Source organism: Lissotriton helveticus, chromosome 11 (genome assembly GCF_964261635.1).
Source record: "Lissotriton helveticus chromosome 11, aLisHel1.1, whole genome shotgun sequence".
Taxonomy (NCBI): Eukaryota; Metazoa; Chordata; class Amphibia; order Caudata; family Salamandridae; genus Lissotriton; species Lissotriton helveticus.
In genome coordinates this window covers 1,088,215,732-1,088,242,719 of record NC_136072.1, presented here as the reverse complement: position 1 = coordinate 1,088,242,719, position 26,988 = coordinate 1,088,215,732, and the positions used below count along the sequence as shown (strand labels likewise).

Below are 26,988 nucleotides of genomic sequence, written 5' to 3'. Positions count from 1 at the left end.
GGGCTATATGATATCCCTCTTTAAAGAATCTTTTCCGGAACTCACCACCTGGGACTGCGACAAAGAAATCCAGCGGGCCCATCGCTTTCCGCTAACCCTCAACAAACGGTCGCATTCATCAGAGAAATACCCAAGAGCAATGTTGGTCTATTTTGGCAACTTTCTTCTACGTGAAGCCATTTTTGACCTGGCATGCCCAACCCATAAAAGAGAACACAAAGGGTTTACGTTTTTTAGTAGACCCGATTTTGCCCACGCGACTATGGAAAGAAGATGGTGACTGCGGCAACTCTTTGCTCCTTTTGAACAGCTGGGAGCCACTGTATTTTTACAGAATCCTGCCAGACTGAAAATTATCTATAACGGAGTCACCAGAAGTTTCACCAGCGAACTTCAAGCGCAAACCTATCTCGAAGAGATTACAAAAAACAGAGACGGCAAAGAAAAACCTAAAAAGGAGGGGAAAAATCCCCAAAAATAGGTCGTAACTAAATACTAATCAACAGGGCACCCGCGGCATAAGGAGTAAGACACTTTGAGAAAGCGAGAGGGAGGGGTGTATCTTATGTTGTATAGACAGAGGTTATGTTTGTGTATAATGAATCTAAGAAAATGTAACGACTAAAGAACAAACTTCCCCCCCACTCCCATAGCAACAGGGGTTAGGACGCGGAGACACCAGCTGCCAACAAATCACACGATGCCCACAACCTGGTTCCAAGGGAACCAGGTAGTATCACTAGATGGTGGAGGGGCAGGGGTGTAGGGACAGGGGGGGGAGGAACCAGAGGGGTTTTAGGGGGAGAGGGGAGGGGGCAACCAAACAGGCAAAAAAAAAAAACACCAACAGGTCAGAAATTATGACTTGGCGTATAAGCAAGAAAGGAAAATGGGCACCTCGCATTTCTAAAAAGAACACATCAAAAAAAAAAAAATATATATATATATATATATATATATATATATATATATATATATATATATATATATAACATTTCTAACCTATAAAATGGCTAAACTAAAAATCTTGATCATCAATATATGTGGACTCAATGATTTAAAAAAAAAAAAAAGACAAAAAATAGCGATTGGTCTTCAATCAATTGGGGCAGACATCGTTTGTCTCAAGGAGACCCATGTCGAGGGGTCCCAAAGACATATATTAAAAAATCTGTGATACAGATTAGTCATTAAAACAAAACACGCGGGGTGGCTATTTTGGTGGAATTAGTTTCACAAGAGCAGCTGCAGACTCATGTGGCAGATGGGCAATCACAGAGGCCCAATGTGCTATGGGGAAAAAGTTTACCATTTGCTCAATCTATGGCTGTGTTACTGACGATCCAGACCTATTACAGTTCTTATCGAATGAACCCGCACATTGGCCGACACCCATTATTGTCTGTGGCGACATTAATCTTAACCTTCCACCAAACTGGTCTTCTGGTCACAACTTTAATTATCAAGGTAGGAAACCTAAAACTTTTAAAGCCCTGGAAGCGCTTTGCTATACTCACGGGCTAGTAGATTGCTGGGAGATTAAACACCCATACAACCTTGGTCATACTTTTTTTTCCTATCCCCACCAAAAACTAGCCAGACTGGATTATTTTTTTGTTTCACACACAATTGTCTCTAGTTGTTCTATAGATCGGCTACCTAGAGTTCTTTCTGACCATAATCCTCTAACTATTAGCTTGAATACAGGGATGATACAATCTGATCGTAGTATGTGGACCTTTGAAAGAGCACTATTGCATAAAGAAAATTACCGCATACATATGGAGAATTGGATCCCAGAATTTTTGAAGTTTAATATGGGTAGTGCCCCTTTGGAGGTGGTATGGGACGCATTGAAAGCAGGTATAAGAGGTGAAACACTTAGATTTTCCTTAAACAATAATAAAGTAGAAAAGCAAAAGTTAAAAAATGTACAGGAAAAATTAGCCGGAAAGGAAGAAGACTTAGCCAGAGCGATACAAGGTGGAAACAATATAGAAAGGGAGGTAAGAGAGGTAGCTATCGGAAGGAATCTCATATCCGAAATTTTTACCACAAAAGCAATCGGTAAGGCTATAGTGAACAAGGAAAAAACGTACGAATTGAGTGAGCGGGTGGGTCATCAATTAGCTATTCGCACAAGACAACAGAACTCAGAAAGTACGACTAAAGCAATTAGAGACCCAATTCTGGGATTAACTCATGACCCCAAAGAAATCAGGGAAGCTTTTAAGCGGTATTATTCTGAACTCTATACTGAGACAGGTAATAGCCAGGCTAACATTGATGCATATCTAGAACTAGATACACGGCCCTGCTTATCCCAATTGGATCAAGATGTTCTCTCGGATACTCCGGATTGGATAGAAATTCTACTTTCGATAAATAGTCTTCCTCCAGGCAAAGCAACAGGCCTAGATGGAATCCCCTTGGAATTGTATGCCAAATTTAGCAGTACACTGAAAGATATTCTAACTAATCTTATTATCCACATTTTTCAAGGTGGACACCCTCCGACATCTTGGGCCCGGGCAAAAATTATTGTTTTTCCCCCAAAAAATAAAGACCCAACAGAACTTGGGGCATATCGACCAATTACATTAATTAACAGCGATTCAAAAATCTACTCTAAATTATTGGCCACTAGACTATCAACAATAATCCACAAAATCATATCTGTTAGACAACACGGATTTGTCCCAGGAAGATCTACCACAGACCATATTCAGAGGGTGATCACATTTTTTGACATGGCAGAAGTAGCAGGAGACCCTATGGCCCTGATACTGCTAGATGCAGAAAAAGCATTCGATAGGGTCTCCTGGCAATATCTTTGGACAGCCATGTCAAGAAGTGGGATTGGGGATCATTTTATTAAAGCAGTTTGGGCGATGTATACCTCCCCTGAAGCCATGGTTATGGTGAATGGGGACACAACAGATACTATTAAAGTAACTAGAGGGATAAGGCAGGGTTGCTCCTGCTCCCCTCTACTGTTTGCTATTTTTATTGACCCATTTTTTTCAAGGCTAGAAACAAATCAATCTATACAACCCATAAAAACCGTTAATGGCGAAACAAAGACATTTGCTTTCGCCGACGATATTGCAATAGTTACAGTCGATCCAAAGGAGGCAGTTAAACAATTGGAAGAAGAAGCAGAGAAGTTTGGAGCTATTTCAGGGTACAAATAATTTAGTAAGCCTCAACTTGAATCCACTCTTAAAAAAACGGAAAAAAGTCTAATTAGCCTGCATAATCTACATTTAACGATTATAGGAAGATGCAACCTTATCAAAATGATTTTTTTCCCTAAATTCCTATACTTTTTTAGTACCATCTGTCTAAACTTTGACCCATCAATATTTAAAGCTATAGATAATATTTTTACTCTATTCATCTGGAGATATGGAAAACGCGTAGAGCTCAAAGATTCATTAGCCTTCCAAGGGAAAGAGGAGGTCTTGCATTACCCAATTTTTAAATGTATTGGTGGGCTACTATTCTTGAGTACAGCAGAGCGCTTCTAATCCCCAGGCAAGAGTCTAATCCAGACTGGTCAGTCCCAACCCCACAGGAACTCATTCTTGGCAATGAGACAGGTGATCATTTGTGGAGGCTAACTTACGACTGCCATTTCAAAAAAGTGCGCTTTAAAACACTTAAAGGTGTCTACATCGTCTGGAACCACGTACGAAAAACTCTTGGGGCTCGGTAGGTTCTCCTATTACACTACCCTAGATAGAAACACTAATCTTCCGGAGATTTTTACCGATCACTGTATGATGAGATCGGTCAGATCGGGAATCTCACAATTCGGCTCGCTGTATGGCGGGAAGGGCTTTTGCTCTTTCGATTCTTTAAAAACTAAATTTGGGCTCGAATCACTGGATTTTTATAAATATCTACAAGTTAGGGATTTTATTTTAAAGAAGGGGGTGGCAGTATGGCTATGAAGAAAATTCCAGCAATTGAAACATTTGTGTGCATGGATGGGGCCAAAATTGGCGAAATTTATAAAGATCTAGTTGTAAATCTTCCAGATGACTTAGATAAACATTCTCTTAACTGGCGAAATAAATTAGATATAGCAGAGACACAAATACAAAATGCACTAGAAAGTTCAAATTCCTCATTAATGTCAACAAAACTACAAGCCCAATTCTATAAGACATTTTTCCAACTATACTATACCCCAGATAGAATATCTAAATGGAGTACCGGCAAAGGCACACTATGTCCTCGATGTGCGATGCCCGAAGAGGATCGGATACATATGCTGGCCACATGTCAGACCCTAAGCACTATCAGACGAGAAATTTCTACGTTCTTATCCGGAGTCTTTGAGAGTAACATCGAGATTACCACAGCTGAAATAATACTAGGGGTCGATAGGAATGCTAGACCTGCTAACATGCAGGGATTGTTGTTTATATCAATGGCGGTACTTAGAATTTGCTTGACATCTGCATGGTTGGACCTGTATCCACCTACATTCCAACAATGGCGGGCACGACTTTCAGCCACCTATAGTCTGGAAATAGCCATATACAAACATAAGGGCCTAAAAAAGAAAAGAAAAGGATTAACAATATGGTATCCTATCACACAGTGGATAGGGAACCCGGATGTACAATGCTAAATAATTACTATACCAGTTGTGTTTTTCTTTTTAATCATTTTGTGCCCTTACATCCTGTTTCTTGCTTATTGTTTGTTTGTTAGTTATAGACTTTGTACAGCCATATGGAAATCTATTCTTTGATTATGATATCTCTCAGAAAGATATACGCGCCTAGTTTCTAATGTTGCTTGTATGGGGGGGAGCATTTTAGTTTATATGTGGGTGGGTGGGATAGAAATGTAAAAATTCCAATAAAGAATTGCTTAAAAAAAAAAAAGGATGTGATGATGAGCACAAAGGGAATGTAGTATTTAATTGGTAAGTAACTTCTGAACTGTTTGACAAACTGCCCACTGCTATGAGTCATATTTGATCAGGTCTAGCTATTTTTAGGACGTACTGGTCCATTCTGGCAAGTGAACTTCAGTTTGAAATTAACAGGTTTTCTGCTAATTCAGAAAGTGAATGAGCAATAAATATGCCTTTAAATCTTGTTTTTATCTTGACACGTGTTCTCTGTTTAAGGACAGGGGTCAAACGTCAGTTTTGTCTTTTTAATAATTGCTACTTAGCTTATCCTGGAAATGGTGTGTGCTTTTCTCTTACTGCAACGAAAGGACTCTGTAAAGTTATCCTTCAGACAATCACTGTGAAACAAAATGCCATCGGTTTTTTTCTTACACAAAATGTAAATAGCTTGTAAATGAAGAGTACAAACATTTAAAAATATATCAAGAATTAGAAAATCATTTATTTGTAGTTCGGAAGTATGATGCAAACAAAGATTTAAATAGGAGCCAAACAATTCAGAACACTTTACTTGGTGGTGTGCCAATGACAAATATTTGCAAAAACTCCATTTTCAAACATTATTGTTTGTATACTACATAGATTTATGAGTAAAACCGCAGGTTAGGTTTTACTAGTTTTGTAGCCATTTCAATGGAAAATGTGCTGAATAAAATTGGCAGTTTGCTACCACCTCACGCTTTAGTAATATATTTATTAAAAGTGCGTTTTTAAACATGACCTGAGAAACATTCCTGCCTCTGCCTTCATGACAATACTGCTAATGAACTAGAAGGCAAGTCAGGGGTCATGTGTATCCAATATTTAGACAGATTTGTATTGCATATGGAGCAAACGTTTAGTCTATTAAATAAAAAAATAAGTGTTTTTGTACAGCAGACATGCTGAACTTACATATTTGAAGGTGCTCACATATGTGATAATGACGAAAATGGCAGCTCAGTGAATTAAAATATTTGCTGAGAATCACATCATTTAATAACAGTTTGTAGGTCAAGAGCATTATATTTAGGTGAATGAATGAATGAATGAAATGTAGATTTATATTGCGCAAACTTAGCCCAATGGGCATCAAGGCGCAGTGGAGTAGATTGTTTAAGTCACTAGACCTGCAGGTCTGATAACATTTTAATGATTTTTTTAAGCCTGACATGGAAAATTCTGACACCCAAATGGCACATTTAATTCACTTGCAAGTCCCTAAAACGTGGTTGTACGCGTACCAAGGGTGTGTAGGTTGAAATGCCACTAGTGGGCTTTGGCACTTATTATGCCACTCACTTAAGTAGCCTTTAAAAACACGTCTCAAGCCTGCCCTTAAAACTGCCATTTCGACCTGGCAAAATAAACCTTTCTACAGGCCCAAACTTTCCTTTTTAATACAAATAAGTCAGCCCTATGGTAGGCCCCAAATAGCCCATGGGGCCGGGTGCATTGTATTTAAAATTTGGACATATCCCGACAGTGAAAAACTTTTAAATTTGCTTTTGACTATTGCAAGCCTACCTCTCCCATAGGATAACTGTGGATTACATTTAATAAGTAATAACTTTTGATTGATAGCAGTTAGGAAAGTCCTGTTTGGTGTCCGAGAAATTGTAATTTAAAGTCATTTTAATGGTATTGTCGGATTTTAAGTCACAATTCGGAAAATACCGCTATAAGATAGTTGGCGTTTTCTTGCCCTAACCATTTGGTGTCTGCAGCTTGTTCCTGAGTCTCATAACTAGGTGTGGTTGGAAGGTGGTCTTTGTGTATTACCCCAAACAGCAGCACAATAGAGGGTATGTATGTTGGCAAGATGGACCAGCTCTAGCAGGACTGTTTTTTTTTTTAAGCGGTCACCTACCACACTTGCACTTCAAAGCCACTGGCTCAACTTACACACAAATGACTTCACACCAGCCTAATGTGCCCCAAGACATACAGGGACCAGGGTAGGGAGGCAGGAAATTCCAGACAACTCCATGGGGGAAAACCTCAGAAGATGCTCCCACTTCAAAGTGGGCACCAGGTATAACAAGCATTTGCAATACCAGCAGTATTACATTTGTGAAAGGTAGAGCTATCGGTGTTGTGAAATGACAATGTTTATTTATTTTTGTTGCAGTGTAGTAATCATATTTGCATAGTGTTCATGCCATTCATATGCCCTATAAAACATGTAAAACACTGCTGAGCTACGAGCAGGTAACATGAACAGGAAATGTAAAAAAACAAGCTGAGGCCAAAGAAAAAGTGGTGCGCAACACTAAAATATATGGGGGATCGTGAAATAATCCATGTAACAGGGGCAGTCTTCAGGGCGTGACCAACACAGAAAAAGGAGGGACAAATGTAAGATATTCACCAATGAAAACAAAGGAATTTGGAAAATCACATTAAGGAACCAATCATTCTATTTTATTTGAAAAGTTTTATAAAGGGCGAACATGGCCCATATGGGTATCTGAGCTCTGTACAAAGTAAAGGGAAGCAAGGTGAGGTAAAATACATGAGTACAAACACCAAGTAACTTAAAAAACAAGAACAAGCAACAACCCATTTCGTGGGACCTGTGAGGTACGAGGAGAAGCAACAGGTTATATGGAGCATTTGGAAGACACAAATTAGAAACATTAAACAAAATGTAACAGCCCATCTTGTGGGACATGTAAAGCACCATAAGAGCAGCAAGTCTGCAGGTCAAAAGGAGACAAAAAATAACAAGCATTGGAAATGCAATAGGGCTCGCATTAGGAAAGTTTGAGCTATTGGTCTTATAAATGAATTTTTTTTTTTTTTTTTTTTTAAATAGCTAAATTAATAGCTTTGTCATTTACAATGCCAATAGTTATAACTTTCGCAAATGTGACACCTATAGCATTTTTAATGCAACATGTTTTGTATTTACGTGACTTAGATGTATTGATATTACAAATAACAATGGCTTTTAATTTTTTTAAATAATTAATACTTAAATAATTTATTTAATTTGTAATGGCAATAGCTTAAACTTTTGTAAATAACTTTTGTGAAGATTATGTTCAGTGTTTTTTATTGTGACAAAAATCCAAGAACAGAAGTGAAATATTAACATCTTTTTGTGATTTGTAATAAAGCGTGAAAGCTTGAAAACTGCTTGAAACATTGAAAGAACATATTTGAACCAGTGATGCTGTGGTTGCGCTGAGTGATGCTGTGGTTACGCTGAGTGATGCTGTGGGTGGTTACGCTGAGTGATGCTGTGGTTGCGCTGAGTGATGCTGTGGTTGCGCTGAGTGATGCTGTGGTTGCGCTGAGTGATGCTGTGGTTGCGCTGAGTGATGCTGTGGTTGCGCTGAGTGATGCTGTGGTTGCGCTGAGTGATGTGTGCATCGGTGGAGCTTAGTGGGTGCATTGGTGGAGCTGTTTGGTGGGTGCATTGGTGGAGCTTAGTTGGAGCATCGGTGGAGCTGTGTGGTGGGTGCATCGGTGGAGCTGTGCGGTGGGTGCCTTGGCGGAGCTGTGTGGTGGGTGCATCGGCGGAGCTGTGTGGTGGGTGCATCTGTGGAGCTGTGTGGTGGGTGCCTCTGTGGAGCTGTGTGGTGGGTGCCTCTGTGGAGCTGGGTGGTGGGTGCCTCGGTGGAGCTGTGTAGGTGGAGCTGTGTGGTGGGTGCATCGGTGGAGCTGTGTGGTGGGTGCATCGGTGGAGCTGTGTGGTGGGTGCCTCGGCGGAGCTGTGTGGTGGGTGCCTCGGCGGAGCTGTGTGGTGGGTGCCTCGGCGGAGCTGTGTGGTGGGTGCCTCGGCGGAGCTGTGTGGTGGGTGCCTCGGCGGAGCTGGGTGGTGGGTGCATCGGCGGAGCTGGGTGGTGGGTGCATCGGCGGAGCTGGGTGGTGGGTGCATCGGTGGAGCTGGGTGGTGGGTGCATCGGTGGAGCTGTGTGGTGGGTGCATCGGCGGAGCTGTGTGGTGGGTGCATCGGCGGAGCTGTGTGGTGGGTGCATCGGCGGAGCTGTGTGGTGGGTGCATCGGCGGAGCTGTGTGGTGGGTGCATCTGTGGAGCTGTGTGGTGGGTGCCTCGGTGGAGCTGTGTGGTGGGTGCATCGGTGGAGCTGTGTGGTGGGTGCATCGGTGGAGCTGTGTGGTGGGTGCATCGGTGGAGCTGGGTGGTGGGTGCATCGGTGGAGCTGGGTGGTGGTGCATCAGTGGAGCTGGGTGGTGGTGCATCAGTGGAGCTGGGTGGTGGTGCATCAGTGGAGCTGTGTGGTGGGTGCATCGGTGGAGCTTAGTGGGAGCATTGGTGGAGCTGTGTGGTGGGTGCATCGGTGGAGCTTAGTTGGTGCATCGGTGGAGCTGTGTGGTGGGTGCATCGGCGGAGCTGTGTGGTGGGTGCATCTGTGGAGCTGTGTGGTGGGTGCATCGGTGGAGCTTAGTGGGTGCATCGGTGGAGCTGTGTGGTGGGTGCATCGGTGGAGCTTAGTTGGTGCATCGGTGGAGCTGTGTGGTGGGTGCATCGGTGGAGCTGTGTGGTGGGTGCCTCGGTGGAGCTGTGTGGTGGGTGCATCGGTGGAGCTGGGTGGTGGTGCATCAGTGGAGCTGTGTGGTGGGTGCATCGGTGGAGCTTAGTGGGAGCATTGGTGGAGCTGTGTGGTGGGTGCATCGGTGGAGCTTAGTTGGTGCATCGGTGGAGCTGTGTGGTGGGTGCATCGGCGGAGCTGTGTGGTGGGTGCCTCGGCGGAGCTGTGTGGTGGGTGCCTCGGCGGAGCTGTGTGGTGGGTGCATCGGCGGAGCTGTGTGGTGGGTGCTTCTGTGGAGCTGTGTGGTGGGTGCATCTGTGGAGCTGTGTGGTGGGTGCATCTGTGGAGCTGTGTGGTGGGTGCATCTGTGGAGCTGTGTGGTGGGTGCATCGGTGGAGCTGTGTGGTGGGTGCATCGGTGGAGCTGTGTGGTGGGTGCATCGGTGGAGCTGTGTGGTGGGTGCCTCGGTGGAGCTGTGTGGTGGGTGCCTCGGTGGAGCTGTGTGGTGGGTGCCTCGGTGGAGCTGTGTGGTGGGTGCATCAGTGGAGCTGGGTGGTGGTGCATCAGTGGAGCTGTGTGGTGGGTGCATCGGTGGAGCTTAGTGGGTGCATCGGTGGAGCTGTGTGGTGGGTGCATCGGTGGAGCTTAGTTGGTGCATCGGTGGAGCTGTGTGGTGGGTGCATCGGTGGAGCTGTGTGGTGGGTGCCTCGGCGGAGCTGTGTGGTGGGTGCCTCGGCGGAGCTGTGTGGTGGGTGCCTCGGCGGAGCTGTGTGGTGGGTGCCTCGGCGGAGCTGTGTGGTGGGTGCCTCGGCGGAGCTGCGTGGTGGGTGCATCTGTGGAGCTGCGTGGTGGGTGCATCTGTGGAGCTGCGTGGTGGGTGCATCTGTGGAGCTGCGTGGTGGGTGCATCTGTGGAGCTGCGTGGTGGGTGCATCTGTGGAGCTGTGTGGTGGGTGCATCTGTGGAGCTGCGTGGTGGGTGCATCTGTGGAGCTGCGTGGTGGGTGCATCTGTGGAGCTGTGTGGTGGGTGCATCTGTGGAGCTGTGTGGTGGGTGCATCTGTGGAGCTGTGTGGTGGGTGCCTCGGTGGAGCTGTGTGGTGGGTGCATCGGTGGAGCTGTGTAGGTGGAGCTGTGTGGTGGGTGCATCGGTGGAGCTGTGTGGTGGGTGCATCAGTGGAGCTGTGTGGTGGGTGCATCAGTGGAGCTGTGTGGTGGGTGCATCGGTGGAGCTTAGTGGGTGCATTGGTGGAGCTGTGTGGTGGGTGCATTGGTGGAGCTGTGTGGTGGGTGCATCGGTGGAGCTTAGTTGGTGCATCGGTGGAGCTGTGTGGTGGGTGCCTCGGCGGAGCTGTGTGGTGGGTGTCTCGGCGGAGCTGTGTGGTGGGTGCCTCGGCGGAGCTGTGTGGTGGGTGCATCGGTGGAGCTGTGTGGTGGGTGCTTCTGTGGAGCTGTGTGGTGGGTGCTTCTGTGGAGCTGTGTGGTGGGTGCATCTGTGGAGCTGTGTGGTGGGTGCATCTGTGGAGCTGTGTGGTGGGTGCATCTGTGGAGCTGTGTGGTGGGTGCTTCTGTGGAGCTGTGTGGTGGGTGCATCTGTGGAGCTGTGTGGTGGGTGCATCTGTGGAGCTGTGTGGTGGGTGCATCTGTGGAGCTGTGTGGTGGGTGCATCTGTGGAGCTGTGTGGTGGGTGCATCTGTGGAGCTGTGTGGTGGGTGCATCTGTGGAGCTGTGTGGTGGGTGCATCTGTGGAGCTGTGTGGTGGGTGCATCTGTGGAGCTGTGTGGTGGGTGCATCTGTGGAGCTGTGTGGTGGGTGCATCTGTGGAGCTGTGTGGTGGGTGCATCTGTGGAGCTGTGTGGTGGGTGCATCTGTGGAGCTGTGTGGTGGGTGCATCTGTGGAGCTGTGTGGTGGGTGCATCTGTGGAGCTGTGTGGTGGGTGCATCTGTGGAGCTGTGTGGTGGGTGCATCTGTGGAGCTGTGTGGTGGGTGCCTCGGTGGAGCTGTGTGGTGGGTGCATCGGTGGAGCTGTGTGGTGGGTGCCTCGGTGGAGCTGTGTGGTGGGTGCCTCGGTGGAGCTGTGTGGTGGGTGCATCGGTACCCAGAGGTGGGCTGCGCCACTGCCTTGGTATATTGGTGCGAAAGCAAAAATGTTACTGACGACACATGCCAATTGATGAGGAGGTCCGAGTCAAAGCCTTTCTATGTGTGCATGCATTTTTTATAAGACTAGAATGATTGTCTAGGCCAATCCTAACAAATGCTCTGGACCCCGAGAACATGGAAACAACACTATGCACTCTGTTCAACTCACCCAATTTACCTTTCAGCAATAGGGACATGATTTTGATACCCTAGATATTACTTTTGAATCGATATAGCACTTTGCCAGCGGTAGTATAATGCCCTGCTCTAGGTTTCAATATGAAAACCAGACGAGGTAAGCTGCCTGGCAGACCTCCAACAATGTTTTTTAATTATTCACCGACTAACTTAAAAACACCTCTGTGGACCCAGATATTTGAAAATAACTATGATCAAAGGCAGCAGCACCGAGAGGAACTTTACTGTAAAAATGCAACCCGATACCATCAAACATGGCCCTGCACGGCTATGCTGCTCATGCTTTCCTGAGCGGCCAGGGGATGGCTATTCTGTATGCGCTCTACCTCAGCATAGTCTGCAGCTCCAAGCCCCGCCCACTTCTAGGAAAGACAGCCCACCCCGCCTGCCGTAACCATGATAAGAATGTTAATTAATACCCCGCTCATGGACACAGCAGAAGGGGAGGGGGGCCGAAGGGGGCGCATTCCTGAATCTAGCCAACTAACAGACATAAGGAAAATAAATGACTTTCACATGCGAACGCTAGTCATCAAATATTGTATCGCTTTCTAACTATGAATTAGGCAAACTAAGTAGTTGAGTTTTAAAAACGAATAAGTTATCTTAACATTTAAAAGTGCGGGAACATTTCTACACCATGCATAGGACATGTTTGAGTGAATAATGCGCTATTTCCACTGCCAGCTTCGCCGGTCTGCAAACAATACCAAGAAAAGAAAATTCGAGAGAGCAGTCCGAAACTGGTAAAACTGAAAACACACTCCTCCCTGCCCGTGCTCCCATTAAATGTATTACAAACAATAGCCGATTCATGTAAAGACTCAAATCTAGATAGAAAATGCTCAATGTTTTCCAATTGAGGGGCACAGCAAGCATCCATGGTAAAATTGCAAGCCGAAAATAAACCGTAAAAGCAACATCTGCTTATTAGTGATCCAAATGTCAACGCTTTAGAGTGAGTTTTTTTAACCACTGTTGTGACCTCACTGCAAGCACTCGTAAGCATTCCATGTCAGAAGTCCCAATGCAGACAGGCTGACTTCGCATTTCATCCTTTCAACGTCGAAAACGGAATTGTTTATAGCAGTACTGGTCGCCTTCAGTACATCGAATGTGACGTGCAGCGTCCCAGGTGATCAGTTAACACTTTGTATTCGTGTTAAATCCCTTCAGATGTAGCTACACCCGAGCTGTATATCGTGCACTAATAAGATACGGGTTTGAGATGGTGGAAGAGCTGCTTATCTCTTATGGAGATAGATTATCTGGGGGGAGGAAGGGCTCCTAATGGGAAGTGTAGACGGGGAGAAATTGAGAAAAAAGCTGAGCAGGGAGGGTGTTATTGCGGCTATCTGTTTGCCCGAGGGGAGGAGAAATGCCGGCCTGAGGCAGAGCACACGCTGAGAAGCTTGTGGGAGGGGGGCTGGGCTGCCTTTGATCTGGTAATGCGAGGCAGGCAGGTAGGCGGCTGGTGGCATTGTGCACGCGCATTTTAGGGCTTGCGCTTGCGCAATGACCTAAAAAGCACATGCACTTGAAGGAATCGCCAGTGGAATCGCCAGTGGTGGTTAAACACTGGATAAGCCGTAATAGACCTTCGCCAGCGATGCGCAGAAGCGCATCAGCAGGCGAGCCCTAAAAACGTATTTACAGAGGTATAAAAGACTCAACAGGAAATAAAAGTTAGTGAAGCTGGCATTCAGGCCTCTTACTGTAGATGGTCATTCATGAGTAACCATTACACTTGTTTCTTGAATGAGGGAGTAGAGGGATTAGATCTGATCTCGGGAGGAAGAGGGTTCAAAATTCTTGGTGCAAGACAAGAGAATGTACGATTGTGGGCTCTTAGTCATAAGTGATGGACGTGCTGAATGCCTATACACCAAATACAGCACGTCTTCAGAGACAGAACATGCGCTGCCTAGGCGAGACCTAAAAATGGGCTCACAAGACCCACTATTCATTTCACTACTGGACCTGTGGATACTACAGAAGAAGGACATCCTGCTGCTTGAGGCCTGTCCTGCTTGTTGAGAAGAAAGATTGGACCAGAAACCTTTGTCACAGACTGAAGTGACTTCATGGATTAGCTGACTGATGTCCTGTTCTGAGCTACAGGGACACAAGCTTCGGAGGCGCCAATGCGGACTGCCATGCTGACCTACTGCAACTGGACTGGTTGAGCTCTACTGGAGTGAGCTCCTGATCCACAAGAGGTGCTTCCCTGTTCACGGACCCCTGTTGTGGCATAAGTTGAGCTCCTTCTTGAAGAAAAGGAGAAACACTGAAGTTTTGGGCTGTTTGTGACTGCGAACTAGCCTGTTAGCAACAGGATCTTGTCCCCTGCACCAATTGCCAAAGCGAACCGACTCTTCACTAAAGCGATGCCAGCGATGACTAGCAATGCGAGATCTGCACTACAGCATCACCATCCAACGAGACTGCCAATGCGACTCTCCAGCAACGACCGCCCGCGATGCCAGACAGATCTTCTTGCTACAGTGATTTCCATATGCGACGCTCTCCCTGCTCCTTGCGGCCTTCTCTACAATATATGGAGCTCTTTGCGCCGGACTTGAGAAAGTAACTTTTTCAGCATGGCGACCCTGGTCTCGCTATCTGACCAGCGCTCCATCACGGTCAGCCCAAAATTGTGACTTGCACGTGGGCTCACCCGACCACATAACCGTGAGCAGCACTCTGTACTTTTAGGTGCTGTTATAACCTAAAACGTTTAAAATTGCATATCTGTTTTTACTGATTGGGTTTTGTCATTTTGGGGTCAATTTATTTAAATGTATGTTACATTTTGAAATTGGTATGGAGTTTCTTGCGTTGTGTTTTTACTTTAATAATGTTGCTGTGCTGCATACATAATTTACACATTGCCTCCAATTTACACCGGACTTCTTTTGTGCCAATCTACCAGAGGGTTAACAGGTTACTGTAGTGACATTTTGGGGTTAACCCAGAGAAGGATTGTGGCTGTTGCTTGAGCAGGGTTTCACCCCTCTAAACCAACAACCCAATTTCTCACAACAAGAAAAAGTGTGCACTCCCATAGAGTTGAAAAACAAAAAATGTTTTACTTTCATAATTGTGAGCAGTTGAAGGATACAAGTCTTCCAATCAAAAGTACGGTAAAGAAGCTACACTCCTGCAAATGGCAAAAACACAAGTATATGAAGGGAAGCCATTGAATAAGATTGCTGATAGTAAGAAAGGATCTGGGTCTAAGCCCGCTTGGTGTTAGTATGGTTCACAATAGATCCTTTCGAAAACAGACAACTAAAATCTGCATCAGGCAAGACCAAAACAGCAGCCTATTTTGTGCCCAGGTGAGGTATAGTATCATATTACTATCACACACACACACGTTATATTTAATTTAGTCTGTGAACAATAACTTGTTAATCCCAAACTTCACTAAAGTGCTGATCTTGATAAATATACATCTGGAAACTGTACAAGAATTTAAAATTGAAAGAGAAAAATAGAAATGACGTTTACAATAGAACTTTGGTCAGATTTTAAGTTCCACAGTCAAGTCTTTGTCGAGGCATTTTCATCACACCAATAAAATGTTTTGCCTCAGATTAAAGGATTGATCACCTCTTATAGATGAGCTCAGGACCTCGATCTAACCATTATCTGCAAACTAAAATGATAGGCACCAGTTATTGCTAAGGGGTGATGTGATCAAGAGAGTTTGAGGGTGTTAAGATATTACCTTCTCAAAGAAAGTTGGTTGGGCTACGGCCGCCATCTTCTTCCTTTTGAAAAATGTAAGCTCCTTCTATTGTGAAACATACGTGTCCCCTTGACGGCTGACTCCTAGCAGAAGTGGCTTTCTCTTGGGCTCCACCTGGAAAGAAAGTTCAGACCCCAAGACCAGTCCAAACTGGGCAGAAGTTAGACTCCTTGCTCCAGAAGCCCGTAAACACAAGCTGATAAAAAAGGCAAGCTGCACCGTACCGATCGAGGAGAAACTCCAAATTTGCAAAAGGTGGCACTGGGGTTGGTCTGCCTTCAAAATGGCATCAATACCACAGTCATGCGCCCAGAACATAATAAACACATCATTCAGACATTAAGGAGACCCTTTAGAACACTGTTAGAGAGACAACTGAGAAGAGCTGAAGCTTTGCTCGTGGTTGCTCTCAATCAGAGCACAAGACTGAAGTCTTGGGCACACTACTACTCTGAGCTGTAGGAGACACAGTGGAGAGGTTTGCAGGGAGAACTTATTGTTTTGTAATGACAATTCCCACTTTCCTATCCCACTCTTTAGTACTGTGAAGCATGTCAAGCCCCTCCTCAAGAAACCCTCGGCCGACCAGACGGACCTGAAAAACTACTGGCCCATTTCTCTCCTTCCCTTCTCGACTGGATACACTCCTTTCTCTCCGGCAGAACCCAAAGGATCACACTTCCACCCTTCCTCTCCAGACCCACAGAGGTTAGCTGCGGAGTACCCCAAGGATCCTCGCTCAGCTCCACACTCATCTACATGGCCTCCCTCGCCGCCACCGTCAGACAGCATGGGATCAGCATATATCCTATGCCGAAGACACCCAGCTCATCCTCTCCCTTATGAAGAACCCTGAAGACACCAGACTCTGCTTCCAGGAAGGAATTAAGGACATTGCAGCCTGGATGAACAACAGCTGCCTGAAACTCAACTCTGAGAAGACAGAGGTCCTCGTCCTTGGACCCTCCTCCACCACCTGGGACAACACCTGCTGGCCTTCCGCCCTCGGAAACCCACCCACTCCAACAGACCACGCCTGTAACCTCGGCATCATCCTAGACTCCTCCCTCAGCATGACCCGCCAGATCAACGCCATTGCCTCCACCTGCTTCAACTCCATTTGCATCCTCTGCAAGATCTTTAAGCTGATCCCCCTTAAATGCAGAAAGACCGTCACCCACACACTCATAACCAGCAGACTGGACTACGGCAACGTCCTTTACGCTGGAATCAACAGAACCCTGCTACACAAGCTCCAAACCATCCAGAAGCCAGACTCGTTCTCGGAACCCCACGATGCGAGCCCATGACCCAGCACCTAAGAGACATCCACTGGCTCCCCGTCAAGAAGAGAGTAACCTTCAAGAGTCTCCTTCCATGTACCCAAAAGGAACCTCCGCTCTGCCAACCTCGCCCTGGCAGTGACCCTACGCTTCTGCAGAACCAGAGCAGGCGGAAGAGCCTTATCCTATGTCGCAGCAAAGACCTGGAACGAGCTCCCAGTCAACATCAGATGCTTCCCCTACTCTCCACACCTTCAGGAAGAGCCCCAAGACCTGGCATTTCGACAGATCCAGAGCTGCACCGACCCGCCACCCTCGCACCTTGAGGCCCTCACGGATGAGTAGCACGCTTTACCAAACCCTGATCCAGTGACTGACTTTAAGGCTGTAGTTCTACAGTCGTGAAAACACGGTCCCTATGCATTTTAGCGAGCCACACAATATTTTGCTACCATTAATACAATGGCTAGAGGGAGTCATCTAATGAACTTACATCCAACATGTTAGAAGTGTCATACATGGAATTACACTAAAGTAACAGGCGTTACAATAACAGAATTGCAGCATAAACAAAACACATGTTTGGGAATACGTGCTTGCTTTCTTAACATGTACTGAATGAGCACTGTTTTATTTTGATTTTGTGTTAATGCCAATTTTAACGGCATTATATAAGCTTACATTTAATCAACACATGATTAAGGAACAGATCAATTAATTTTGTCTCACGGGTTAGATCCAAAGATAAAGGCAGCGTTAGTGGTGTTGTAGACATGCAGAGCTCAGCTATGGTATTTCTCAAGGCTTTTTCAGAGTGGTACAAAATAAGGTTGAAGCAATGATCCAGAATGATGGGGGGGTGGAAACAGGATCCAGAAATGGGTTTATGTTCTCGCCATGGTCGTGTAGAGAACAATTTTTTTCATTAACAATTTGTAAGCAATAATTTACATTGCTGCTGACCACACAGGAAGTCCAGGTAATAGTTTGCAACAGTGAGATTTTGGGTATTTAGGGAAATGTGGTTGGAGTGGTAATCCACTAAATCAGGAGTCCACTGGTAGGTATTGCCTGAAAGAGACAACTTTTGATTTTGTATAGTGACAATTTTCTTCTCCTTTACGCTATATTTGGTTTCACGCATTTTGTAGTAGCACATGAGGTCCTGAGAAGGCTGCTACACCTCTGAGGGTACTAGGCTGAAACATGTTCACCTACTCTTAAGTCTATGACAGGTTCAATACCCTCCTGTTATAGCCTGGTTTTAATCCTGGTCTAGGGACGCCCTAATAAAGTCTGTTGTGTACTCTGGAACTAGTTTTACTTCACACCCATTTTTGTTTTGCACCCCTCATCACACTCAGCTCACCTAAGGTATTTAGTATACCTCTCTCTGTCAAAGAAAACATCCCGAGTCCGCCCTCTCAAAGAGGGGTTGTAGCCTGCATTATGACTAGGTTCATAATACGAGGAGGCTACCCTATGATTAAGCATGCCACCTTTGGGTGTTTAAGAAAACCGCCCTTTAAAAGGGACACTCCGTTAGCACTCTTCTTCACTTTGTAGACCATGGGGTTCTTTTGTGTTTTTAGTTTCTAAGTTGGGGAGTCAACCCGTGAAGGTCTATAACCTTCTTATGGCCAGTTTTGTGTTTTGACACTGCATAGAAAGCCAGCTTGTTACACACCACTCCACTTGACTACACTGCAACAGTTTAAGTCACTATGCCACTCCAATGTACACCGCTCCTCTAACACTAGTCTATAAAAGTGCAGTCTACAACCCTCTACCACACTTTATTCCACTATACAACACCATAATGTAATGTATGTCCCTACACTCCACAACACGTTCCTCTATTCAATGCCATTGTACACAATGACACTCCATAATACTACACTGTACGAACCTCAATTGTACGACATGCCACTCTGATACTCCACTATACGACACACGCCACTATATAACACTTCACTCTACTACACACACACTACTCCACAACACTAGACACTTCACTGTTTGACACTTTTACTATGCTTTACAAGTGTCCTTATCAACAATCATATAAATGACACTCAACACTATGATTTCAAACAGATTTCTCTAGCACCCACTGTGTTATGAGAAATGGTGTTATTTCCGAGGTCATAAGTTATTCTGCCTGCTATGATTTCACATGCACTAAGTTATATAATAAGCAAGGATATAAACAGTGCATGGAGAAAGGGCGGGTTATAGTTAATGCAGTGTGGTGATTGATGCAAGAACAATGTGTATGGAGGTGTGTGAAGTATAGTAAATTTAAGATGGGTTGTAAATTATAAATTTAAGTTATAACTATATGTTTACAATTTCTCAAGTTTGAATAGTTTAAATTGGACTTGTATAGAAAGAATAAATACATGTCTTAACTATTGCTTAGCTTGAACGATATATATATATATATATATATATATATATATATATATATATATATATATATATATATAAACACAAGTTCCACCAGTAACCAGCAGCAAAACGGACTCTATTTCCAGCCACTGCACCACCAAGGAGCAAGAGACACAAATTTTTCTGTTAGTTGATTTATTCTGCAACGACAGCATAACGTTTCGGCCTACGAAAGGCCTTGGTCACAAATACATTTCTTAACTATTGCTTAGCTTGAACGATTATATAATATATATATATATATATATATATATATATATATATATATATAATACACACATACATACATACATACATACATACATACACACACACACACGTAAATATATACATATACACAAAAAATTAAGCTGGCTCCTTCAACCACCAGCTGCATGAGCCACCCAGTCAAGCTAGTAACTTACTAATACGTTGGGCCCTGCACTGCTCGGCCTGCAAAACTTTGAAGGCTGTGCTAACCGTCTGAAAAAAATAGGGTCTAAGTTCAACCGGAACGCGCATGGACTAGATTGCTGGATTAAGACACTGAGCAAGTGTAGTTGGTTTTCACTACTCGGCGACATACAGGAAGTTAGAGTCAGCATTGCCCAACACAGTACCTCGTTTTTAAGACGAAATGCCTACCTCTAGTTTACCCAGCGATACGCTTTCTTCTTCCCAAATGAAGCATTATTAATGCTTGGTCATAAATAAGGCTCCATGTTTTCCGTTTTTACAGATAAATACAGACAGAAAAAAAGTGTTTTCTGGCTGCATTTATTTTTAAAAGTGGATAAATACAGAAAATTGTGTTTCTCTTAGGAGAGTCTCTGTGCTGTCTCATGAATTATAGGCCAGCAGCTGAGGAGATGGACAGCATGGAAAATTAAAAAACAGGATGATATTTCTTTAAATGACGGCATATGTCAACATACATTTATGGTATAATACTAGTATTTACCAGTGGCCGTATTGTTATATAATATTTGGCAGCTTAAATATGTAAAATACAACAGACATCAAATTATGAGAGCGCGCCTATCAGTTAAATAAATATGGAAATGTGCAGTTTTACTACTTCATTTATACGCAAAACACAAAATAAATATGGATAAATAAAGATAAAATGGCCAAAAAATAAATATGGATAAATACAGACGGAAATGTTAAAAAAAGAAATACCATAAAACCGGGAGCCCTAGTCATAAAGCCCATTACTTTCCGAGTCATCAAAACAATAAAACACAAACTTATGCTTTTAAAATGCCTCCCCCAATCATCTCACAACAAACCCCAGACTTTTTAAAGGCAAAACGTAAATAAAAAAAACACAGAAGGAAGCCAAAATGTAAGATCTGCAAACGAAGAAAACCACAAGCCCCTGCTTATTCTGTAATTTGAAAGCATGCGACTTAAACCGAAAGTCTAACAGCAGGACTGCAAGACATGCCCTTTAAAGTACAACTGGATTTGTTCAACTCCTAAAAATAGATAATGCAGCATTAAAACCTAAACGATGCATTGCACTACTCAATTTAAAGGCGAATCATCCTTTAAAAACAGTCTGGAGTTCGGTGGACTGCTTACATTTGTACACAACTGCTCAAACAGACATCCTAAAAAATAGTAACCATATGCGATTGCAGAAATTACATTTAACGGCACAAGTCAGTCGAAAAACATATCCAGGGAACAAATGTAACTATACTGGCTCCCATAAATCCATACGAGCAGAGCTAAAGAACGATAAATGAGGAAACTGGATTTTTGAAATAAGCTTGAATTTGTATTAAGCCGCACTGAATTTACTTAAATCTTGCGACGAGTTTGCATATTCTTTTCCCATAATCCTTAACACTCCCCCCACACACGCCTCTCCAATAAGCACCATTCTCAGCCACTGTGCTCTACTGTCACTCTCACTCACATGCTCATGTCACAGCACTCTTTTTGACTAACCTTGCCTCATCAATAGAAACCCTCTTTTCAACAACTCTAGCCTAAGAAATGGCAGATGTTGTAAAGTAGCCACTTTGGACTCTAAGCCACTTTTTTGCAGTTCTCTCATGCATTTTTCACTTTCCTCTACGACTTTGGCCAGCTCTATTGCGTCTTTCAATGTTGGGTTCTTAGCCGCCCACAGACGTTCTTGCACCTTCCTATTGTTGGCTTGCACAACCAATTGGTCTCTAATTAGCTCATCTGCCATCTGCCCAAAATTACATTTAATAGATAATTCACGCAGTCTTGCTACAAATTCGGCAATGCTTTCTTCAGCCAATTGCTTATTTTTATAAAATTTATATCTCTGGAGAATGAGATTCTCTTCCTTGCCAAAACGAGTTTCAAGTCTTGTGACAGCCTCTTTAAATTCGTCAAAATCGGCTTGTGAACCTGCAGGTAGTACCTGTGGTAGGTATCTGAACAAACGCTGTCCCTCTTTACCCAACGTGGTCATCAACAGTGCTTTTTTTCGTTTAGGCGAATAATCCTCTCCATCTAGAGCCTCAATATAGTTATGGAACATAACTATCCAGTCCTCCCATGCTATAGGAGGATTGCCTGGCTCTGACAAAAATTGAGGAGGAAGGGCAACATTGATTGATTGTGACATGACTATTAGCAAATGTCAGTAGGTACAGAGAATAAGGTACACCCAACAGTGGAGCAAACAAGAGTATAAAGCAAACGCTTACTGTTAGTGCAGCTGAAGGTCTGCTTGTTGCTTTGTCACACTCGTTTCAAGCGCTTAGAAACGCTCGTTTGCACCAATCCTTACGAGTGAGGAAGTGTTATATGCGTTAAAACGGAGCTGGGAGGCACTTGTACTGGTTGCAGGTTTCGCGTTGAACGTGAAGGACTTGTGCACTTCGGCGCGTTACTTCGGCGCGTTACTAAGGCAACGGTAATGTCCTCCAAAATGGCCGACAACGTCGTGGCGTCGTGCGTCACGTGTCAGACGCCGACGTTACAAGTCAATTGCTCATGCGCCCTTCAAGAACGTGTTCAGAAACAAAGCGTTGCTTAGTAACTCACCAACAAAGGAAGTTGGTTCAGGTGACGTCGCTGCTTGAGAATGTCGCGTTGCTAGGATACGTGTTGCAGCAGAGTAGACGTTGATAAAGATGACGTCAACGTTGTGTGGAGAGTAGGAAATGGGCATAAATACCACAAATGTTTCACCACGAAGTCGCTGTCGTTGAAGAAACGGGGGCTCCTCTTTTTCACCAACGCTGAATCACACGCGTAGATTCTTGATGGAGTTGAGGCACTACTTCTCTGGAAAACGAGCTTAGGCTGCAGCGGACACAGGAGACGGTGGTCGGACCTCACACCAACTCAAGTCGCCAAATGTTGTAAAGTAGAATTAAGACTCACAGGTACAGGTAAGCTTTTAAGTGAGCTTTATTGCAGCACAGAGATAGTAGGTCAGCTCCAAGTCCAACCAGGGCTCCAACTGCCAAGAAGGCAGGGAAAACACTCTAGAATGTAGAACGCAAGAAGAGATCTAGAGTGCAGGCTCAAGGGAGAGCAAAGCACTGTACAACAGCAGACTAAACCCTCCATAAATGACAGCTTATCAACCGCTGTAAACTTAAACTGATGGTATACAACAAACTGGCCCCATAAATAAACTCAACTTCTTTTATCATCAACATCTCAACTGCTCGCTCTGGAACCTGTAGTTCTTCAGCTTTCAACAGCTGTCAGCCACTCCACCTCCACTACTCACAAACAGGTACAGCGCCTCCCTCACCAACTGATACCACCACCATCCGGCTCTCAGCAACTGGCACACTTTCCTCACCGCTCACTCGTGGAAAATGGCAATATAACCCACACCGGCACCCCCCTTCTGCAAATGACACACTTCCACCGCTCACTCTTAATCAAATGACCCCCTCCAACCCCATGTCCCACCTGCAGCAACTGGCACATTCTCCCACCGCTCACTCCACTGAAAATGGCACTCCTCCACCTCCTGGCCCTCCCTTCAGCAAATGGTACAAGTTCCTTCACCGCTCAACACCTGACAGTCCGCCCTCCTTTGGCTTAGCCTCAGCAACTGGCACCCCCACTTCTAATGATCTGTCAGCAACTGACATCCCTCCTGCAGGGACCTCATGTCAGCAACGTGCACTCTTCTCGACTCGACAGCTGACACCTCGCCCACAATCACTCCTCGTCCAGCACGTTGCTTCTTTTCACCCCCTCTTGCCTCTCAGCGGCTGGTACTTCCTTAATGCAACCTCAACAACTGCCACCTTTCCTTCTCAAGGTCCTGCCTCCTGCCACATTAACAGTTTTTACTCATGCCTAACCCTCCGCGTATTCTAACATGCCCCCCTCCCAGTCTTTGCAGCTCACGTACTACCCTATAAGCACACAGTTGGTCCATGCCCCCTTCCATGAGCGCCTACTTACTCATTCATCACAAACTTCCTTACTCTGCCCCTCACCTCTCCCCACTCGGCCCTCCAGCGGGTCCTTCTTGAAGTGGATCCCGTGCACGTCCACGTGTGACTCCCCACCGGCGTTAATGGCCCAAACCACCTTCTCCGCCACTCCGGAGCCTGCAGTCCCCGAGCCGGCTCCAAGGAGTAAGAAGAGTCCAAGGAGTGGGGCCTGAAATGGCGCCATGTCCAAGGCTCGGTGATTTTCAGTGGTCCCGTGATGGCACCATGCCGCGCTCCAGCATCTCTCCCTTAGGGCTCATTCACTCTTCGCTGGCACTCAGTTTCGCCACCGTAGTGTAGCCTAACCCGGCGACTTCCAACGATGGCCAATAACATTTTTCCCCGGCCACCAGTTCATGAATAATTCACGCCCCCACCAGCCCGGGGGCGTGGTATTACCGGCGCGACGACCATTAGTGTGTGGACACTGGTCGATAGGGCGTGGCCTAAACAAGCTTAGTTGAGGCCTCGCATGTACTGGTGGAACAGGTCGGTTCGGGTTGCAGTGGCGGTTGGATGCGGAAGTACGTGATAGGCGCGGGCACACGGGAAAGGGCGGGGAAAGCTTTCGTTACAGTGTCAGAAAGATTGCGCATGCGCACTACATCTCTATTCCTTCCTGTGCACATTGCTCTGCAATGCAGTTTTAACATGAATGCCCCTGTTCGACCGGCAGACATGTTGAGAGGAGCAACCCCATCGAAGCTCTATGGAAAGAGGGGCGGGGTCATAGGCTCGCTCTTTTCTTTACGTTTTACAAAACGTAACTTGGCTACGCGGTTACGTTTCTACGCTATCCCGTTCTAAAGACTGACGTTCATCTTTCCTCTCGAGCGCTGCCACGGCTGTACTATTTACAACCAATCAAAGAAGTACAGCGCGGCGCATCACAGTGCATCATGGGAAGACGGTAGTTCTTTTCACCGCCGGGCCCCTCTCTATTTTGCTTCAGGTTTCTACTAAGCAGGTTTGCATATTGAAGGCACCCCCCACCCGGATCCCACTAACTTAGACCACCCCAATTTCACTTTATGGCAGAATTGAGCCCGCAGTTTATTAGGCAGTTAACTTACAAGCGATCCTTCCACATGCATTACTTCAATTTATTTGGAAGCCTGTAACCTCTACCATAGCCAGAAGCACTGTGCCCTACATTTAGTACTGGCCATCATGTACTTCCACTGGGCAAGCGTCTGCTTTCAGCCCCAACCGGGCGACCTTTCACTTCGCTTACATGCCAACATTTCAGAAGATCAAAGTGGGAGATTAAAAAAAAAAAAAAATCGGGAGAATGGGGCATTGAGTGGGGTTACTGTCATGTATGGGCTTTGGAAGCGTGCTGTTCCAGGATCAGACTTTTGAAACGCAAATGCACGTTTTGTTCTTACCTTTCAGAAGCATGGAGCATAATGGCAGGCAGAGAGAGGGTGATGCAAGTGTTGTACACTGGCCTCGCAGGTTGCTGGCAGTGCATACACCCCGACCCCACCCCTCTCGGTTGAAACAGCTTCCCCTGCACACACACAACTGCCCCTCCACCCCGCCCCAGTAATTCACAGGTCTTTAAAAGACCATTCCATTGTTAATGACGCTTTGTTGGTTTTTCACCCCTTCGAGAGCCCCTGCACCGCCACTCTTTGCTGGAAGAATTAACACTTTACACAATACCAAGCCCTGTCAGCTGAAACCCCCAAGGAATCGGGTTTTTGCTTGTAGGAATCGGGAGGCGGGAGACTAGCCTTCAAATCGGTAGTCTCACGCCTGAATCGGGAGGGTTGGCATGTCTGCACTTCGGTGCGACCAGATGTTTTGTTCCGGGTAAGCGTCTGCTTCCAACCCGACTGGGTGACCTTTCACTTCCAGTGCCACCACACATTTTATTCCGGGTAAGCGTCTGCTTCCAACCCGACCGGGTGACTTTTCACTTCCGGTGCAACCACACCTTTAATTCCGTTTAAGCACATGCTTCCAACTCGACCGGGTGATCTTTCACTTGCGCTACCACCATGCTGCACCTTCCGGGTAAGCGTCTGTTTCCTACCCAACTAGGTGACCTTACACTTCTGGTGCCATCACACCTCCCAGCTTCCTCCAGGCCACAGGCTCCGCCCTTGACTATTTACTTCTAGTTCAAACCCCAAGGCCATTGCCTGCCAGTACCCACTAGGTCCTGACTGTCACCTGTTTGTGGCCTGTTCCCCTTTGGCAAATGCTATTTTTACGTAGGATCACTTTGTAAGTACCGCCAAGCCTTTCTGGGAGCTTTCGCTGCCAGGAAGGGCCCCCCTGCCATAGCTGCGCTTCTTCTAATACACCTACAACACTTTGCATTAAATATTACCCATATGTTCCATAGAAGATTTGGCATGAGGTTGTTTATGGTTGTATCTGACAACTGTATATCTCCCCCCTTGGGTTGGAGCCCCTGCCAGGGGCCTCCCGGAAATAATGTAAGAGTATCCCACTTTGTGTCATACATGCTCCTGGCCAAGTTAGGAGGTATTTATTTATAATGAGAAAGAAGTTGCCCCTTTCTATAGTTGGGAAGTTGTTTCCTACCGAAGTCAATGATCACAACCTTAGCATTTGTTGACCGGGTGCTGCACTTTTGAATCTTTGAAGCAGTGCACCCTTAAACGCTGAAAGAGGAACCATAAGTGAACATTTCAAACAAGGACGAGCGGAACTGGGGGCTGTCCTGTGGTGGTGCAGTCATGCTGGTATTTTGGGACTGTGAGCGAGCATTGGAGAGATGGCATGAGAGGTCAGCATGTGAGCAGTGCACATGTTTGGTAGCCAAGCAAAAAGTCAGTGCTTGAGTAGTGCACGTGGTTGGTTGCCAGGCTTCTTGGCTTCCTAGCAAGGGCACAGCTCTGCAACACCATTGTAACCTTGGCAATGTTCCAAGCTATGGAGTAGCATTTTTACAGCGCAACATGAGGCACGGCATTACGTATCCATACGCGACATTGGCGTCGTTTTATTTAACGCAGGTGCGTGTAGGAAGAAAGTGAAGAGGAATCTACGGGAAATCGGGTCGTTAGACCAGCAAAGCGCATTCCGGTGATGTACACACCATAATACGATAACATTAAACATTTGACATTTCTATGTGGCGTGCATTTTGGTGACGTGCACACTACAACTGCTTGAAAGTTTAGGTGTATGCGCACTATTTTGGTGCAAGTGGTGAGCTTCGTTGATGTGCACACCTCGGCAGTAAGTGCACTTTCTGTGTTTATTTTGGCACGTGTTTAGGGAACTATAAAAAGGACACATTACGGAGAGCAGTTGAGTCATACCCTCACACATGT

General features: G+C 45.5%; 1 protein-coding gene across 1 annotated transcript in view; it reads right to left on the bottom strand.

The window, feature by feature from the left end:
- The window catches only part of MLEC (malectin), a 100,614-nt gene extending 76,410 nt beyond the window's left edge, over positions 1 to 24,204 (bottom strand). The window contains exon 1 of the mRNA XM_078667697.1: positions 23,678 to 24,204. Within this exon, the coding sequence (XP_078523823.1) occupies positions 23,678 to 23,858 (181 nt within the window). The 5' untranslated portion in view covers positions 23,859 to 24,204. The remainder of the gene's footprint in view (positions 1 to 23,677) is intronic.
- Between the last annotated feature and the right edge of the window lie 2,784 nt (positions 24,205 to 26,988).